This window comes from Siphateles boraxobius, unplaced genomic scaffold (assembly GCF_051911475.1).
Source record: "Siphateles boraxobius isolate OS27281-9 unplaced genomic scaffold, OSU_SipBor_1 5, whole genome shotgun sequence".
Taxonomy (NCBI): Eukaryota; Metazoa; Chordata; class Actinopteri; order Cypriniformes; family Leuciscidae; genus Siphateles; species Siphateles boraxobius.
Window position 1 is genome coordinate 30,315,560 of NW_027509141.1, and position 19,408 is coordinate 30,334,967.

The 19,408-nt window shown below is 36.2% G+C and overlaps 1 protein-coding gene and 1 pseudogene across 2 annotated transcripts; both read right to left on the reverse strand.

Moving 5' to 3' along the window:
• Positions 1 to 15,676: 15,676 nt before the first annotated feature.
• On the reverse strand, positions 15,677 to 17,404 carry LOC143711796 (collagen alpha-1(VI) chain pseudogene; annotated as a pseudogene). The gene is made up of 2 exons (XR_013194909.1): positions 17,379 to 17,404; positions 15,677 to 17,289 (listed from the first exon to the last, which is right to left on the reverse strand). The product of XR_013194909.1 is annotated as a collagen alpha-1(VI) chain pseudogene (transcript).
• Positions 17,405 to 17,510: 106 nt separating this feature from the next.
• LOC143712068 (collagen alpha-1(VI) chain-like) lies at positions 17,511 to 18,808 on the reverse strand. The gene is made up of 3 exons (XM_077204287.1): positions 18,718 to 18,808; positions 18,347 to 18,533; positions 17,511 to 17,681 (listed from the first exon to the last, which is right to left on the reverse strand). The coding sequence occupies exons 2-3, from the start codon at positions 18,458 to 18,460 to the stop codon at positions 17,511 to 17,513; spliced, it is 285 nt and encodes a 94-aa protein (XP_077060402.1). The 5' UTR covers positions 18,461 to 18,533; positions 18,718 to 18,808.
• Positions 18,809 to 19,408: the final 600 nt, after the last annotated feature.

Below are 19,408 nucleotides of genomic sequence, written 5' to 3' on the forward strand. Positions count from 1 at the left end.
CTGAGACCTTTCTGCAGTTGACTTCCGCGGCATCTTAAAAATAGATGAAAAGGCATTTCAACAATATATATTTGAATAAATACATTAGCATTGTACATTTCAATAAATAAAATATACATATGTAGCCACACAATCTATGAATTGCACCCTGTAACCATAAATGTCATTTCCACCTCACCTTTGTCATTTCTACCCAAGAAGGAATGTGTTGGAAATGATGGTGGTGGAAATTACAATCCTGCAGTATTTTGTAGAAAAAAATCCAAGCTAGTATTACAGATTAGTTATGAATTGGTAGCTAGCATTGCATGCATGCAAAATACATCTATTTATGTTAAAAAATCTATTTATTTACAAACTCGATTTATGTTACGCAATGTTTGGAAACGACATACAATAAAAATATTTCCATTTCAAGCAATATTTACCTTGAGTTTTCTTCTCCAAGTTGGTGAAGAAGTTAAAAATCTCCTCCATGTCAGACATGTGCTGTGATGTCATTGTTCATCTCAAAAGAAACTACCCAAACAATCTTTCAGAAAACAAAAAAAACTTTTAAAAGGGACATTACAGCGTTGTGGTGGAAATGACGGCAATACTGTGGGACAACTACATTTTGTATATAAAATCACATTAATAGTTGTCTGACCTTAAATACCACAATTATGTTTTGATTATTTTACCTATACTGTATACAGTCATGTTAAAAAAAATAGATAAATATTTTTTTACACTTCTTTTTCATTATTGAAGATCAGAAGTCTGGGTGTGGGACAAGCACAAAACAGCAATATTTGCATCTATAATGATGTTTAAAAAGGTGAAAAAATCATCGTAGACTACCGGTAAAAAGTTCCTAAAGTACTTTCATTGTAAAGTTAACTATATGAAAGTGTGAATTTTTCTAAATTAAATGTTTTTTATACAATGTGATCAAAGGACATGAAAGTGCCCACTGTCTAAGAATTGCCCATATATATATCCGCAGGTATTCCAAATACCAATTATTTTCAGTGTAGCCTACTTTTTTATTTTTTTGTTATGCTGGTTGAAAATGTATTCAAATCCTTATAGCAATTGCTAAGTTCATTGTTTTAAATGTAGCCTATGTAGGCCCTATACTGTATCATCTGTGGAAGGCGTAGGACCATAAAATGTTTATCCAATCATTGCATGCGGTCCGAATGCAATGATTCGATGTCCTGCGCCTGTCAACGACGTATGTATTTTCATACCTCCACACACCCTGCTCGCACAGACATCACACGTCATTTCATGCTACGTTAGATAGACGCCAGTCACCGAGTACCGCAACAAAAACAGCAGCCATAGTTCCTACTGAACTAAAACCAGTAGTTTATGCTGGATCCACACCATAACATAATTTGGAAGAAATAGAAAGCCGTGACGTTATACTCGGAGTGGTTCGTGACTAAAATTTATGCTTTTCAATGGCAACACTATCAACACTAATCTGCAGCAGTCAGGTGGTACAAGAGCTCTTTAAGTTATTATTTTTGTAATGTTATGTGCTTTGAGACATGAGTTGGTTTAACGGTGTCTCTCACGACTCTATAGTTTGCTCTGGCTGTGCGCGTTCAAGTGTTTTAGATGAGGCGTTGCTTTGGAGACGCTCTGAAGGCAGGGTGGGATCTTGTGCTTTCAAAGCTAGCTCGCTATTGCTAGCCTCTCGGAAAAATACATACCATACCTTTAACATGTGAAAGTTAACGTGAAAACGTGAATGATTACCATGTGAATTATATATCACAATTTTATCATAATCCAGTGATGAGAATGAGATGATCTTGCATTACAGTAAGGAAAATGCTACTTCAAAATAATGAATGTATCATGAATGTCAGAATGGCAAGAATTCTAATGTTCATAAAAATGGGCTTAATTTTCATATATGCAAGATATACTTTTTATTACATTTTATTGTTATTTTAGGGAGAAATATGACTTGGACATATTCTTGAGAGGCTTCATAAGCTTCACCAAGTTTTTTTTTTTTTTTTGTCATTCTGAAAAACTACAGCCGTAGTTGTTTCCTTAGTCAATTAGCCAAGCATAAGAAGGTATTTCCAATTGTAGGCATCTGACAGAGCGTGTGCCATGCAGTCCAGTGAGTCACATACACCAAAAGATATCTACATAATCATTCATATTCCAGTAAACTTTCCCATAAACATGAGTAAGTGCACACCCTGTAAATAACTCACTGCGGCTCAATGTGTGTAAACACAGAACTGCTCATAAAACAAAAAATAAGCACACAAAACTACTATAATCCTCAAAAGCATACATTCATATGATGCCACATGAGAAGAGGAAATGACTGATCGTCTGCCTTGTGTCCTGTACGACTGGGTATGAGAAGGGGGAGAGAAAGGCGAACAAGAGAGTGAGAGAGAAAAGAGAAAGGAAAAAATATCTTCCATCCTGTCCACGGAATTTCATATCACTTGCACAAATATCCCCTGGTTACTAAAGATATAGTGAAGCAGCACAGAAAGCTCTTTATCCAGGAGGAAGAGAGATGGAAACTAATGGACTATGGTCTTCTGAAGAAACTATGAGTGGTACTTGCACCTGCAAATCTTACCACCATATTGCTCATGGTTGCTGGGATGTCAAAAGAAGTTCCTAGCTTGATTCCTGCCTTCAGTGTTAATCAATCAGATAAAAATTATTTGAGGTATATCATTCGATGCAGCACAAGTTACACATTGAAGTTTGTTCCAATTGACACACTCTTAAAAATAAAGGTTCCAAAAGCCGGTTTGCACAGACAGCAATGCCATAAAATAAAAAATGTTGGTCTCCCAAAGAACCTTTTTTTGTAAAGAACATTTTAATAATCTAAGGAACCTTTTTCCACTACAAAGAACCTTTTTGTGCAATGAAAATATTCTCTGAATGTTAAAGTTTCTTCATGGAACCACCAACAAAGAACCTTTATTTTTAAGAGTGCACCACAAAGTATGATCCTAAGTAGCAAGCATCACTAATTAAAGCACAGTTAATTGGTTATATTACTAAACTGCAATATTTAAAGGGGTGGTTGATTATGATTTCACTTTTCTAATGTTAGTTAGTGTATAATGTTGCTGTTTGAGCATAAACAACATCTGCAGTTACAACGCTCAAAGTTCAAAGCAAAGGGAAATATTCTTTTAAAGAAATTGCTGTTTAAGGACTAGGCTACAACAAACGGCTTGTAGGACACGATATTCCTTACAGGTTAGTGAAATCACTAACACTAAACCCCGCCCCCGGGAACACGATTTATAGGTTATCATGACAGAATATGATAATCAATGACAAAAATATAACTACACATAAGATACATAAATTAATCAACTAGCCATTCAGAAATGTTGTCTACATGTTGTCACTTCTTCTTGAGTCTCTTCATCTTTGTCTGACTCCGGTTTGAACATAAAAAACTAAACGTTTTTGAAATTTTCAGTGATTTTCTGTGTGTGGTAATCAAAGCTGCTAAAAAAACAAGCAGTTGACGCTCCGCCCTCTGTGCCGGGAGCAGCAGCTCATTTGCATTTAAAGGGACACACACAAAAACGAACGTGCGTTTTTGCTAACCTTCAAAAAGTGACAATTTTAACATGCTATATAAAAATATCTGTGCGGTATTTTGAGCTAAAACTTCACATACACACTCTGGGGACATCAAATGCTTATTTCACATTTTGTGAAAAGGGCATTAGCCTATACCATTCCTTTAAATGCCTGTGTGTATATTATGTGTATATTGTGTATGTGCCTGTGTGTATATTATGATTTGTTGCTATGGTGGAAAAGGCATACAATTTTCTTACATAATTTGTGCAATTTTTCCTAACTTTGTTTGTGTGCCAAATGCAAATGTACAAAGGTGCCTTATTTTGTCTTGTTTTGTGTGGAACAATACAGGACCATTAAAACAAATTCAAATAGAAGCTGTTTTATAAGGCATTTAAGCAAAATATGAAAGCAATTAGTGCCCAGTAGTGCACTTTGCACAACACAACGAAATAAATCCAAATAGTTTTAACAGTATGTAGCTAACAATTGTGTATGGACATTTATTAATTCAAAATCACCAACATGCATTAGCTGCACACTCTAGAATGCTTTGAGCACTACCACACCGCATGATCCCTAAGGGAACGTCTGCCAAATAGAGTTCTGAAGTTATGACTTAATTTGTAGGCCAAAACGCGGAAGTGAGTTAGCATTTTAGCACTTCCGGTTCCCTCTCCCTAAATGGGTTTTTTGAATGGGTTTTTGCTAAATCGCCTGAAATAAGGTCTGTGGTTAACAAAGCCTCTAAATATTTTCACGTTTTGATCTATGACATAAAACACACCAGTTATAACCTGCTTGTGGTTTTTTAAACTTTATTGTGTCTGCTTGTGGTTTTTTAAACTTTATATTCAAAATGTATAGATTTTGGATTAACTTGTAAAGATTATCTTGATAGACAAAACGTGTAAGGGTCACAACTCTTTGTTGAACACAGATCTATCTCGTACGAATTTTTACGATTTGTCTAAACCCACGTGATGGTTAGGTTTAGGGGCGGGGTCAGGGGTAGGTCATTCGTACAAATTCATACGAATTGGGCAACTCATAAAATATGTACGATTTAGCAAAAATCATACTAATTCGGACGAGTTAGGTCGTATGAATTCGTACAAATTAGCCACCTCGTAAAATTCATACGAATTGCCGTGAGATCAGGCTGTGAATACACAATGGTTAGTTACATACTGTTAAAACAAGAAAAACTAACTTTATCACGCTCCGAGAGTCCTCTAGCGGTCCGGAGCATTTCCTTTGTGTTACAGCTTTATTTTGTTGTGTTGTACATTTTTCGTTGTGTTGTGGCTTATTTCTGATGTGTTGTGGCCCATTTCTGTTGTGTTTCTACGTTTTCCCTTGTGGACACATTTCGTTGTGTTGTGGCTTAATTTCGTTGTGTTGTGAACTTATGTTTGCTTTTTAAATTACGTTTGTTGCGCGCTACTGGGTCACCGTAAATTAGGACTTTACAATTAGGATTTTTTTTCTTTTTATTATCTTTTTCTTAATCTACATTACCAAGTTTTTCAATACTGCCTTGTATCCAAACATGCTTCTCAATTCTGCCTGTGCAGCTTGCAACAATAAACATTTTAGCTGTTGCGTGTTTATACTATGCACTAAAACCATTTAATTTGCTAATAATCCGAAAGTACCTTTTAGTAACCCAGCTAACAGGAAATGCTCTCAAAATTTTGGTTGACGGCAAGGTTCTCTCGAAGTTAACAGTAACAGAACGTTTTTTCAAAGTTATCTGGCCTTTAATGATGTTCTTGAAATATTTTAACATCTTAAAACATAATATGTTAAAACATCTTGAAACATTGTTTATTAAATGTCTTTTTTTATGAAACGTTTTGGTTGGATGTTCGTCTGTTTTTTTTTTTTTTTTTTTTTTTGTATGTTACTAGTTGCAGTGTTTCAAGGAAAATTCAAAAGTTACGTTCTCATAATGTTTGCAAAATGCCAAAAAAAAAAATGCTGTGTTCCCTTAATGTTCGTATAACCAAGCAAAAAAAACAAAAACTTTTCAATGAACATTCAGAAAGAACGTTATCATAACGTTATGCCTGCTAGAGACGCATTTTCATGAGGTCCGGCAGGAAGTGTTGAGAAAATGTTTAGGCCTATCTACGTTTCTAACAGATTCAGCTGCGTATTCCGTGCTACTTTTCTCTAACTAAATAGGCTAAATAAAAAATGAACCGTCAATATTTATCTTCCTGATAGCCTACTTAAACACATTTATTTGCAAATTCTCACTAATGTAAACGATCGTTTAGTTTTTACTATGATTTGTTGTATTGAATTTATGTTCACTTTAACTTTAAAAATCATGTCAATTAATATTTCATTGCTATATTGTAGTAAAAAAGTGGATAAAATGTAAAAAGTCACAAGGCAAAAATTATTAAAGAAAATGTAAAAAATATTTTATCTAGTGGGAAATAGTAGCATGCAAGCATGCATAATGCACGTCTAAAATCCATCTCAAATGGTAGGCCTATATCATTTAAGACTTGGGCATCCTTTTTTACATGTAATATGATTTAGGAAGCACTAATTAATCTATGCAAATTGGCATGCAGGGTCTTCAATCTGACACAGCCATTTTAAATCATGTGCATTAGATTAGGCAGAGATGTATTTCAAATGTGCAGAACTGAAGTAATAGGCCTATTGATGAACACATCCAGCTTTGTGAGACAGTCTGGACTCTGGAGCTTTATCTGATTAGCTTTTCACTGGAAAAATTCTGATGTCAAGCACCCGTGTGAAGTAACATGAATTGTGGAGTTAGCAGAGAGAAAACATTATTTTAGCTCAACTTCTGCAGAATAATCACGCAGTGCTTGTGAAACAGCAATGGGTTTTGTCCATGTTTCTATGATGAGAGGACGGACAACACACACACACACACACATATCATTTATCAGTTGCACGAACATGCCATTTTTCTTATTTATCCTTTTATTTTCAGCAGGAACTTCACATTTCAGAGGAAAGAGTTCTTGTAAGTTCAGAGCCGGGGGCCAGTTTTCTGTTTAATCACGTACGGAGTTCTATGGATAATAAAAAACAATGCTTTTGTAAATCCTAATAGCATAAAAACATAATTATGAGTTTTTATCATAATTATGTTTTTATCATAATTTGAATTCAGCTTAATGACTTTTTATGCCATAATTATGATGTTATAATTCTGACTTTTATGTCATTGATTTTTGTCAATTTATTTTTGTCGCAATTATGACTTTATATCTCATAATTCAGTCTTTGTCACAATTATGACTTGTGTAGACTTTCATTTAAATAATTCATATTGCATTTTTATCTCATAATTATGACTTAGTATTGTCATGATATTGACTTTTTATAATAATAAATATAATAATAATAATATAATATCTATTTCTCAGTTTTGAGTTTTATGTTATAATTAACTTTTTATCGATTATAATAGTCATAATTGACTTTTTATCTCATAATTTCAAACTTTTTTATACTTGTAGTTTTTGCTTTTGTCGATTTTGAGTTGAATAGTTGAATTAGTTGTGACCCTTACACGTTTTATCTATCAAGATAATCTTTACAAGTTAATCCAAAATGTCTACATTTTGAAGCCTATATAAAAGTTAAAAAACCACAAGCAGACACAATAAAGTTATAACTGGTGTGTTTTATGTCATAGATCAAAACGTGAAAATATTTAGAGGCTTTGTTAACCACAGACCTTATTTCAGGCGATTAAGCAAAAACCCATTCAAAAAACCCATAGACTTTAGGGCGACGGACGCGTTCACGTAACAACATGATGAGGGTGGCGGCGGCGCTGCCGATAAAGCACCTAAAAGCTGTCACAAATAACCGGGAAAAGCAATGAATGATTATGAATATGTCAAATATAGCAAGGAGACATTTTAATTGTTTATTAATAAAGATGAAGTTGACGTTGCTGCCTCGCGATCTTCGCAGTATGCCAGAGAGAAATGCACATTTCATACAGATAGGCTAAGCAGAGAGCAGTTAGTTTTCTTTCGTTTTGAATTGTTCTGTTTACAAGTAGACATTTCAATATAGATTGAAATATATTTTTCAGGTCTGTGAAGTAGGCTATCTTATACGCTGAGTTTCGGTTAATTTATGAGACGAGCTCGTGCAGGCGCCTCCATGTCTGATCTATTGTCTGCTATATTTACTTCTTATTTATTAAATCCAGGCAATTGGATGATGAAACATTGATACAATAAGTACAAATCGAAATTCACTTTCATTCAAATTCACTTTCATTTCACAAATTCACAAGGCTTTGTGTCTTCTGTCTGAGGTCTTTGTGAAAGTTTTAAAACAGTCTTTTAGTGCCGCTTCAGAGCGGGTCGGGTACAATATTTTCTTCTTTTTTTTGCGGTCCGAGTCGGGTGCGGGTTGTTTATACATTGACCCTCGCATCAGGGTCTTCAATCTGACACAGCCATTTTAAATCATGTGCATTAGATTAGCCAGAGATGTATTTCAAATGTGCAGAATTGAAGTAGCCTAGTGAAACAGTCTGGACTCTGGAGCTTTATCTGATTAGCTTTTCTCTGGAAAAATTCTGATGTCAAGCACCCGTGTGAAGTGACATGCATTGTGGAGTTAGCAGAGAGAAAAAATCTTTTTAGCTCAACTTCTGCAGAATAAACAGGCAGTGCTTGTGAAACAGCAATGGTTTTTTTTCCATGTTTCTTGGCGACGCATGCATATTTCCTTAAAAAGGAGAGAAAGGAACAGAGGAAAAAAAGGGATGGAAGGGGTCTAAATGAGGAGGGACTGAGTCTGTTTTGTCTCAGAGGCACTGAATGACTAACACTGCAAGAATGATTCCATACTTCCCTCCAGTTACAAGCTCACAAACAAAAAACTACAAGACCGTGCTGAAAAACTCTACTAGAATAACCTTACCTATATATGATCACATTTTCTGTTTTGTAAACCATGCTATTTATAGAAGCTCATTTCTGACACATAATAAGAAAAAAAAAACATTATGATATACTAAGTTATCATTATGAGATAGAAGGTCACATTTTCATTTTCAACATATTAAGCCATAATTATGACATAAAAAGTAAGTTATGAAAAGGCAACTTATGACATAAAAAGTCAACATTATAAGATACTAAGCCATAATTATGAGATAAAAAGTAAAAAATGTCAAAAGACTATTATAAAAACTATGAGATAGTCCAACATTTTGACATAGTAAGTCATAATTATGAGAAAAAAAGATGACATCGCATTTTTTTTTAAAAAAGTTCAAAATTATGACATAAAAAGTCATATGAATAAAAATTCCAAAAATTCAATTCAACTCAAAATTGACAAAAGAAAAAAACTATTAATATAAAAAAGTTTGAAATTATGAGATAAAAAGTGAATTATGGCTATTATAATTGACAAAAAGTCAATTATGACATAAAACTCAAAACTGAGAAATAGATATATTATTATTATTATTTATATTATAAAAAGTCAATATCATGACAATACTAAGTCCTAATTATGAGAAAAAATGCAATATGAATTATTAAAATGATTGTTTAAAATGTCATAATTGGGACAAAGACTAAATTATGAGATATAAAGTCATAATTGCGGAAAGAAAGTAGCCTAATTGACAAAAATCATTGACATAAAAGTCAGAATTATAACATCATAATTATGGCATAAAAAGTAATTAAGCTGAATTCAAATTATGATAAAAACATAATTATGATTATGATAAAAACTCATAATTATGCTTTATGCTATTACTGTAGGATTTACAAAAGCATTGTTTTTTATTATCCATACAACTCCGTACGTGATTAAACGGAAAACTGGCCCCCTGTCTGTCATTCTGAAGAACTTACAAGAACTCTTTACTCTGAAATGTGAAGTTCCTGGTGAAAATAAAAGGATAAATAAGAAAAATGGCATGTTTGTGCAACTGATAAATGACGTGTGTGTGTGTGTGTGTGTGTGTGTGTGTGTGTGTGTGTGTGTGTGTGTGTGTGTGTGTGTGTGTGTGTGTGTGTGTGTGTGTGTGTGTGTGTGTGTCCATGTTTGAATCCAGAGTTCCTCTGAAATCTTGGAATTAGTCGCAGAACCAATTTCCCTATTCAAACAAAACCACAGGTTTAGAAAAACAGAAGCACAACAAAAAAGAATATCGTCATTTTAGTGCACCCGTAGGCCTACTACGCAGATCTGTTTTTAATAAGCAAGGCGAAACAGACGAATCATAGTTTACTATGACATTTAGCTTAAGATAACATTTAGTCTGCTGTTCAAAACCAGATATGTGATATTGTAATTGGCATACAGCACAATTCCCAATAATTACAAGTTTATATTCAGCATAAACTGTTACGTAACGCTCTCTACTTCTCACGAACCAATTACTCGTGCTGGATAGAGCTTCAGAACAGTGGTTCCCTTTGAGAACATCGACATGCCCTCAATTGGGAAAGATTGCCTCAATGGGAACATAATGCAAAACATATTCACAGAATATTCCTTATTTAAGCATGCCGTGTGTGTTGACGGTTCCACTGAGTCATCTACTTGTGTATTGTAAACACAGTGTGGTTTGTTAGTCGGTTGGGTTGCGCTCACATTAAGGCCAGGTTAAACAGAGACCGGTCGAATTTGATGAGGTGTTTTAACTGATATTTTGGCTAATGCAGATGCAGATCTTTAGGAAGACATATTCATTACTCATTTTATGACGTTTGACTAAGGCTGAACGCAACCTCAAATTATGAAGTCTCTGGAGAATAAGAGGGAGTCGATGAAAACTCACGTTTCTCAGCGGGTGGTCGTTGGCCTTGGCACTGACCAATGAACTTCCTCTCACACTATAGAACAAGATAGTCCTGCGCAGATCTAATATTTCATATATAAAAGCTGCCGACTGTATCTATGGTTATTGTTTACCAATAGGGTGGTGAAAAATTCATAATTTAAGACTTGGTTCTCCTTTAGTTTTTCATGTGTGAATTTTAATTGAATTGGCTACAGCCTACAGGAAGTGGAATTGCAATAACAGGAAGTAGAATTTAATGAAAAGCAATAGAGTGCATTAGTGCCGGCTTGGTTCCTGAAGTACTTTTCCCAATTTTTTCCCATAGGGACCTTTAAAACGTCTTAGTTAAAGAATTACAATCCATAACCAAACCGACCAGCTACAAGGTGATTCACAACAAACTTTGAATTGAAGCAAAAAAACTATTTAAAAAAATCTGTTAAAAATTTATTTTTTGTGAGATTTGCGGTTATATGAATTTCTTGGAATTTTAACTGTTTGCTTCCTCAATTTAAAAATCCAGGTATTGAATTGTAATTTCAAATGCATTCTAATTACAGTTCTGATTGGAAAATGACTCTTGTAACATGTTCACCTTCGCTTAAATGAGACACATTTCCTTGAGTTACTCCATGCAAGTTACTCCATGAATAGCATCTTAATTCAATCCAACAATTAAAGTATAATTTCAAGTCAGTAATTCCATTCCATCATTAATCAGTAAAGCAGGCTGATTTCCCAGTGAATATTCAGTTTGTTAAATGATTAATTATTCAGAATAGATCACAATGTAATGACTCCATTATGTTAGTGATGATCCATGACTATAATAATATGAAGTGTTTTGAATAAAGTAAGTCCCCCCTCCCCCTAATTTAAGCCTGTGATTCAGCTTCTCCTACGAGCTGTAACAAGATTGCGTGTTTAACGCATTAAGTGATTAAGTGTTTAACAGTGGTTTTGGTATCCCGGCTCTGCGGTTCACTATTGGCCGGAGTTTGTTTAAACTAAACTAAACTGCCACTATGGAGCTCTCACAGCTCTCATTGCTCAAGCAAATTACAGTGCATTGTGGGATTACCCTGCTACGCCTTTCAAGACAATTCTTTCCTTCCCGTCTCCCACCATTTTTCTCTTATCCTCCCTTTTCTCTATTCATGCCCACTTCTTTGAACCAAACTTAAACAAAACATAAGTTTCAATTTCCTCTCATATATTTGCTTAATCCAGTCTTTTTACACATATTTCCTCTTTTGTTTTCATTCTGTCATCTTTACCTCACCTCAGCTTTTTTTCTGCAGGCGACTTGCATCCTAACTGAGATATTTCTGTGACCACATGCCTCCAGATGTTGGCCTTCAGTTGTTCAAAGCCAGCTGGGAGTCATTAGCTGGGCACAGTGTACCAAACCTCTTTGCCTTCGCTCTTTAAACCCCTCCCACACCTCCAAACACTCAGTTCCCATGGCCTCAGTGCTCGTCTGTGGGATTTCAAACGAGTAGGATCGGGCGAACGCCGAATGGGTTTGGCATGTATGTGGTGCTCCAGGCATGATTTGGTAGAATATTGAACTAGTAATATTACAGTATTAAACTCTAAGCTCCCAAAGCCACCCATGTTGCACCAATTATAATAAGCGGACTGTAACACCAAATCTTGCAACATGTAGAATGAAACTTGTTGAAATCAGTCCAACATCTCAAGGCTCAATGTCTTTGTGTTATGAAACTGAAGGTTTGCTAACAATAAAAAGCTGATCTGGTTCAGTCAAATATTCAGAAAGAATTGTAAAAGGAGATTGAATTTACCTGATGTGAGGGGGGGGGGGGGTGGATTTGAATAGGGTTTGGATGTTTTAGCAGCTGCAGAGTTTTTCTGAGTAAGACTCCAATTGGGAAAGCTTTTTCTTAGCAGTCAGTTTTGAAAAAATAAATGATGTTCTTAAAAAGTCTGCATTTATTTGATAAAAAAAAATGCTGAATCTGCTCTGGCTGTGTGCGTTCATGTGTTTTGTAGTGGAGACGCTCTGAAGGGAGGGTGGGATCTAATCATTTAAAGCTTGCTATTGTCATGATTCCTGTCTTGTGTTCTCCTTGGCTGCGTTCCAGTCCACTTTTAGACACGCACTTGCAAACTTCCCTAAGCACTTCCCCTCGGGGGAATCCCTGCCGCCATTTTGAAGTGCGTTCCACTTCATGAAGTGGACGAGGGAAGTTTATATGGACAGACCCTCGTTCCCTCGATTTTGACCGAGGGAGCGAGTCTACTTCATATGTACACTTCAGGCAGTTCCATATACCACAATGCAATATGATTGTGACGTCACCGCAGAGCTCGTCTAATCACTACCACCAAAATAACTCTATGGTATATTAATTCGATTTTTTAATATAAAACAACACAAACACACCTATATACATTTGGATGCTGCATTAAACAAATTCTTAAAGGGAAAAAAATTGTAAATACAATTTTACGGACAAATTACGGGCACTCGTGCAACGTAAGCATGACGCAAATCCGAGTGAACGAGACAGAGGGAAGTTAGTGAGTGAAGGGCATGTCAATTTTGGACTGGAACGCAGCCCCTAGTCTTGTGTGGACTTTTGTTATTTCCTGTTCTGTGTAATGTTTTGTAGTCCTTTGTAGTTTTTCTTGTTTATTAGTCTCTCAAGGTGTTATCTTGTTTAGCTTGTTTGCCTGTGTATTTAAACCTCTGTGCTTCAGTTGTTGTTTGTCGGTCGTTGTTGCTTGTAGCTGTTGCTATTTCATGTTCTTGTCCTGAGTTCTATTGTTTGCCCTGGATTACCTGTTTGTTTCATTAAAGTAGTGCTTGCATGTGGATTCATCTTTGGGTCAGTCGTTCAGTAATGATTAGGCAGGAACAAAGCGGAGAGATAATCCACATGCCAGCACTACTTTAATAAAACAAACAATAGATGGTAATCAGGGGCAAACAATAGAACTCAGGACAAGAACATGAAATAGCAACAGCAACAACAACCGAAAAACAACAACTGAAGCACAGAGGTTTAAAAACACAGGCAAACAAGCTAAACAAGACAACAAGGGGACGCGGCTAATTAGAAACACCTGGAGAGACTAATAGACAAGAAAAACTACAAAGGACAAAGAACAGGAAATAACAAAAGTCCACACAAGACAAGGAGAACACAAGACAGGAATAATGACAGCTATTGCTAGCCTCTCCAAAATTGCCTTTCCTACCTTTAAAATAACTGTTTGCTATTTTACTATATTTTTAAAATGTAATGGTCAAGAAACATTTCTTATTAACATCAATGTTGAAATTAGTTGTGCCGCTTAATATTTTTGTCATTTCAATAAATATCTTTACTATCACTTTTGATCCATTTAATGTATTGTTGCTGAATAAAAGTATTAATTTAAAGTCTTTCTCTGCCATGAAAACAGAAAGCGGAAACAGATTCCTTCTTGTAAATTCAAAGTTGTGGTCAAGACAAACTAACATTTTTGCAAAAAAAATATTCTTTAAAAGTTTAATGGCTGCTGTGGTTTCATGCTCCCTAGAGTTAGGAAAGGAAATGGAACTATGGCAAAACCTCAACAGATGAAGGTGAGATTACATCGCTGCTACTGAAGCCCTGACCGGAGATGACCTTGTAGGTTTTACACAGTTGCTGTGAAGGTGGCGACACTAACTTCACTTAATGTAGAGCACAGGGGTCTTCACATGGTGCTTTTGAAAAGCGTAGGGGTAAAGTTTGTAAATGTGGTAATTAGTAATGGGTAAACTTGTAGGTCGTGGAAAGATACAATCCAAATCTGTACTATATACTAGAGCGGGAGGGTAAATCAGATCCTCTCATAGACTTGCATGAAATGTTTGTTGTCTTAAAGCATTGGTTCATTACCATCTAACAGATGTTAATGATGGATGGATAGATGAATGGACAGGGTGCCAGTCTTTAAGCAACTCTTGCAAATGCAAATGTTAAGTGTTTTGTTTACCTGAAAGGAATCTAGTGAGACTATTATTTTAATGTATCACAGTTGTTCTTCAATGTCTTTTCTAGGGGAAATGAGGATTATTGAGAAACTGTACAATGGCTAAAACGAATCCACATGTGATCTGTTTACAGCAATGCGAATCACACTTCATGCTTTGTCACCTCGGGATACTGAATAAACTGATCCAGGAGTTCATGGCATTCACCGATCTGATTCAGCTGGCTCTTAAAAGACAGGGAAGTCATGGGATGGAAAATATAGAACATTAAATACTAGCTTTAAATAAACAAATAAAATTGTAGGTCAGTGATATTTTTTTAGGAATGAATGCATTAAATTGATCAAAAGTGACTGATGATTTCTGAAGGATCATGTGACACTGAAGATTGGAGTGATGGCTTATAACTATAGGTACTAACCCTGAACCTATTTCTTAAACCATGTAATTACCTTATGTCACCAGCACTTTCTTGGGTAACTGCTGTACACTGTAAGTACACATACTGTAAAACAAAGTGTAACCATTATAATATATCAAAATATGACTGTTTTTACTGTATTTTGATCAAATAAATTCAGCTTTGGTCCACAGAAATGTGTATCCTGAATCATTAGGCTGGTAAGTGCATTTTTGCCCTGTTTCATGTCTATTCTCTAACCAGGAATTTTATGGACAGGTTTAAATGGCCTTGTCAGATGACATCAGTTCTTAGCTGCTTTTGGGTGAGGAATGCATTATGTCACATACAAAAACCACAGCCAGATCTCTAATGACAAATTGCATGTTGTCAGGGGGATGTGGTTGTTAACTGGATGTTTTTCATGTGGAGACTTGGCGTTATACATTGATATGTTGCCGTTGTACAAATTTATAGGCAATCCCATTCAATGTGAACAAGCAGCAAGTGTTCATCCTCTCCAGGATGTATTTCTTATGGGATAAACAGAATATCTCAAATCGTTTTTCAACACTAATATTTTAAGGGACACAAAATACAGAGTGCAAAAATGATTTATTATTGCATTAAGTCAGATTTTCAAATGTACAGTAGCCATAAATTGATGAAAGATGAAAAAATGTGGCATATGAAAGGAGAAAAATTAGATAAATTACTAAGAAAAGCTATTACTGTAAAGACATCCTGTAAGAAGTAAATTGACACATTGATCGTCCACAGCATCTTGCATCCAGCATCAGCATTTCAGGATTGTTTGTGGAATTTGTGCATGGAGCTTATTTTCAAGATGGACAAATGACAGAGGCGTTAGTGGTGGGGTGTAGCATCCTTTATTTCAAATCCCTTTACAATAGCCCCGAAAACTGGTCCCAAATACATTTCTGATATGAGAAACCTATTGGTAAATTCTTTGTCTAAAGGCATGAAGAGCTATTTCGAAGAAACATGGATTTGAATAACTAAAGGAGCTTGTGTAGTGTTTACATTAGTAGCACCAAATTTATATTCAAGTTTTACTTTAAATGCAAACAATTAAGTGTACCACAGACAAATGAAAATAAAGAATTGACTTGTTTCAAGCATGCAGGGTCCAAAATAAATGCAATTCCTTTTGATTTTTTTCAGATAGATAGATAGATAGATAGATAGATAGATAGATAGATAGATAGATAGATAGATAGATAGATAGATAGATAGATAGATAGATAGACAGACAGGCAGGCAGGCAGGCAGACAGACAGACAGACAGACAGACAGACAGACAGACAGACAGACAGACAGACAGACAGACAGATAGATAGATAGATAGATAGATAGATAGATAGATAGATAGATAGATAGATAGATAGATAGATAGATAGATAGATAGATAGATAGATAGATAGATAGACAGGATATGTGTTTATTTTGGACCCTGGCTGCTAGATATAAATGTCTCACTGCATTTTAATGATACATTCCTTATATATATCGAGTCTAAGTCTGCATCATCATAGAGATTTCAGCTCCTGAACACTGAAATAATAAGTTTTTCGTGCCCTCAACATCATTTCATGCTAATTTCTGGCAGTTATGGAGAGCAAACTTTAATACAGTCATATAGACAAAGCACTAGAGCTCAAAGAATTGACGTAAACTGTGGAATGACTAGATAAATCCCTATACTTTACGAAGACTTGTGTCATAAAAAAGAGGCATTATTTTTAAGAATTTTGACAATCATTTACTGTCTTTTACAAAATGAAAGCGAGACTAAAACAATCAAAGCTTGGGCTATACTGCTGCAGACCCCCTTTATTCCTGGACCCCTCCCACTACCCAATCACCCCCTCGACTCCAGAGAAATCTTGCGGGAGACAGTTTGGTAAAAGAACCCAGTGACCATTGAGCGGTAGTCGGGTACTTTGAATAGGTGGCGGTAGGCGTACGTGTTGTCATACGGCCGGCCACGGCTCACCAGGGTGCGCAGATGTGCCTCGTTCACCTGATTTCCCACGGCCAGTACGTACAGCTCAATGCCCGCTTTGCTCACCTGCTCCACGGCTTTCTCAATCTGGATGGTGTTGACACCTTGGGAACGACCATCCGAAAACACCAGCAGCTTCTTCTTTCTCGTCCTGCCACCCCTGAAGCGCTCGATGGCAAAGTTGAGAGCGTTTGTTACCTGCGTACCTTGACTCTGGAACTTGGCTTCTGCGATTTGAGCCACCACCTGGGTGGCGTTTGAGGAAAACTCAGCCTCTAAGTTGGCATTGTTGCTGTACTGGCCAACGCCAACCCGCACCTGGAAGCCTCTTCTTTCTGCTGACAGAAAACGCTTAGCCAGCATCCCTGAGAAATCCTTGGTAATCTCGAAGTTCTTGGAGCCCACGCTGGCCGAGCTGTCCATCATTATGAGGACATCGGTGTTGTCAATAAATGAAACTGGAGAAGAGGAAAAGGGTGTAACCATTATTATTTAATGGTCAAAATGCTGTCAAATCTGGTTAATGTGTTCTCAAATAAATACTTACTTGGGCAAGTATAATTGGGACACTTCTTGTCTGTGAAAAAAGCACAATGTAGTAAATAAGGCTTTCTCAAAATTTGATCCAGAACTCACAAAGCACCCTAAATCTGCAGCAGATACTGTATTTAACCTACCTTCACAGATTTTTCTCAGTCAGGTTTTGCAGGAAACTGTCATCAAGAAGAAGACCAAAGTTGTTCAAGACAAAGGAGAAACCTTGTCTGGGATCATCTTTGCACACAACCTCATCAAGCTGTTCTCGATTGGGGCTCCTTTCTGCATAGTCCACGACTCCAACGCCACCAACCTGCCAGAAACCAGAAGTGAGTCTAGGTTCCCATCTACCAGTAAATCCTTTCTGGTCGTGAATTTAATTTAACCTCATTTCATGGGACCATACTTGTATCCCAATAACATGAAATGTCATTGAATCACAAGTTCTCCCTAACTAAACATCATGACATAATGTCTGCAGCATATTAGATTCATATAATTGAATAATGAATTACATTTCTATGAAAACAGTTTCTGTACACTTCATCCTCAAAGATACACAGAACAACGTTAGCTCATTAGCCCCAAGTTCCACCCAGGCTAATTGGAAATACGTGCCTGTTGCAACATTTCTGCAAGTTGTATTACGACGCTTCTTGCATGCCTCGCGACACTTTCAAAGTTAAATATATTTAATGAGTGGTATTGTTCATTTTTATCTGAAACAGATGAACGTGAATCTGGAAATGGTATCGCAACAGTTCAACAAACAAAATGCCCTGGTCATATAGTATTGTTTATTAATCAATAATCTGATCCGTAATCAGAATGTGTGTGAACAGGAATACAAGTTGTTGGTGTTTTACTCTCACTAGGGTTTATTTTAGCTGAAAACTGCAGTGAATTGTACTGTATGCTAGGTACGTTTTGGAGTAGAGGCACGGTTTCCTATTTGTTGTCCAAGTGTATTAGGTTTACCTTCAGTCCCTTGCCACACAGCACGTTTAGGGGCTCTTTGTCCCTTATGGTGTCAGAGCGTCCATCAGTTAGGATAAGGATCACACTCTTCTCCGTCACTAGCTTGCTAATCATGTTTTTTAGCGAGTACTGCAGAGCTTCTCCGGTGTACGTGGCTTCAGCTAGCCAGCGTAACTCTTTCACAGCTCTAAAGTGAAGGACAGAGATTATTTTTCTATATTTCTTCAGACACAATGCCAGACATGCACACAAAATGCAAGCTCATCTGATGAGGAAACAAATTCCTTTAAGCCGAAGAAGAGTAACTTGAAGTTGTTATTGCCATGTGTGCAGATTATGGCTTTTAACAAACGAACACTGATATTTCATACTGTTTTAAGTCTGTCAGGGTCTTAATGTTGGGGTCACCAAGCTGTACGACCTCCTGAGCACTAGCACCGCTGTACTGCACCACGCCAATACGAGACAAAAAATAAATAGGAAACTCAACTTAAATGCATCTATTATCATTATAAAGTGGAATTCATTTAGAAGAGCCCATGCATCTAGTATGTAACCACCACATCTTCAAGATTAAAGGGGACCAAATGTAATAATTTATGAATCAACCATTGAAACCCATATCGGTTTAAAACTAATCGGAATATGACAGGGATTGTGTCTTTCTCAGTGTCTATCATGATTACAGCCCCAATAAATCCAAGTTGACAGTTAACTGAAGTGTTAATGAGTCTCATAGTTATAAAAGAAAAAACCTACCTGTCTTAACTTGAGTCTGTCCATTACCGTCACAATGAAGTCTTTAGCAATGGCAAAGTTAGAAGCACCAATACTCTCAGAGCTGTCCACAATGAAAGCAATGTCCAGGGGTCCGCATGTGCATTCTTCAATAACATGTATTTAAGGAAGATGGCATTGCAGAACACTAAATAAAACAGTTTTAAATATTTATCATATACTTTGAAGTCTTAGGACTTACCACAGCAAGCTGAAAGAAAGAAAAAAAGTGAAAACACATTACATTTGCATCAAATCTGCTAATATTAGGCAGATCAGAAACTT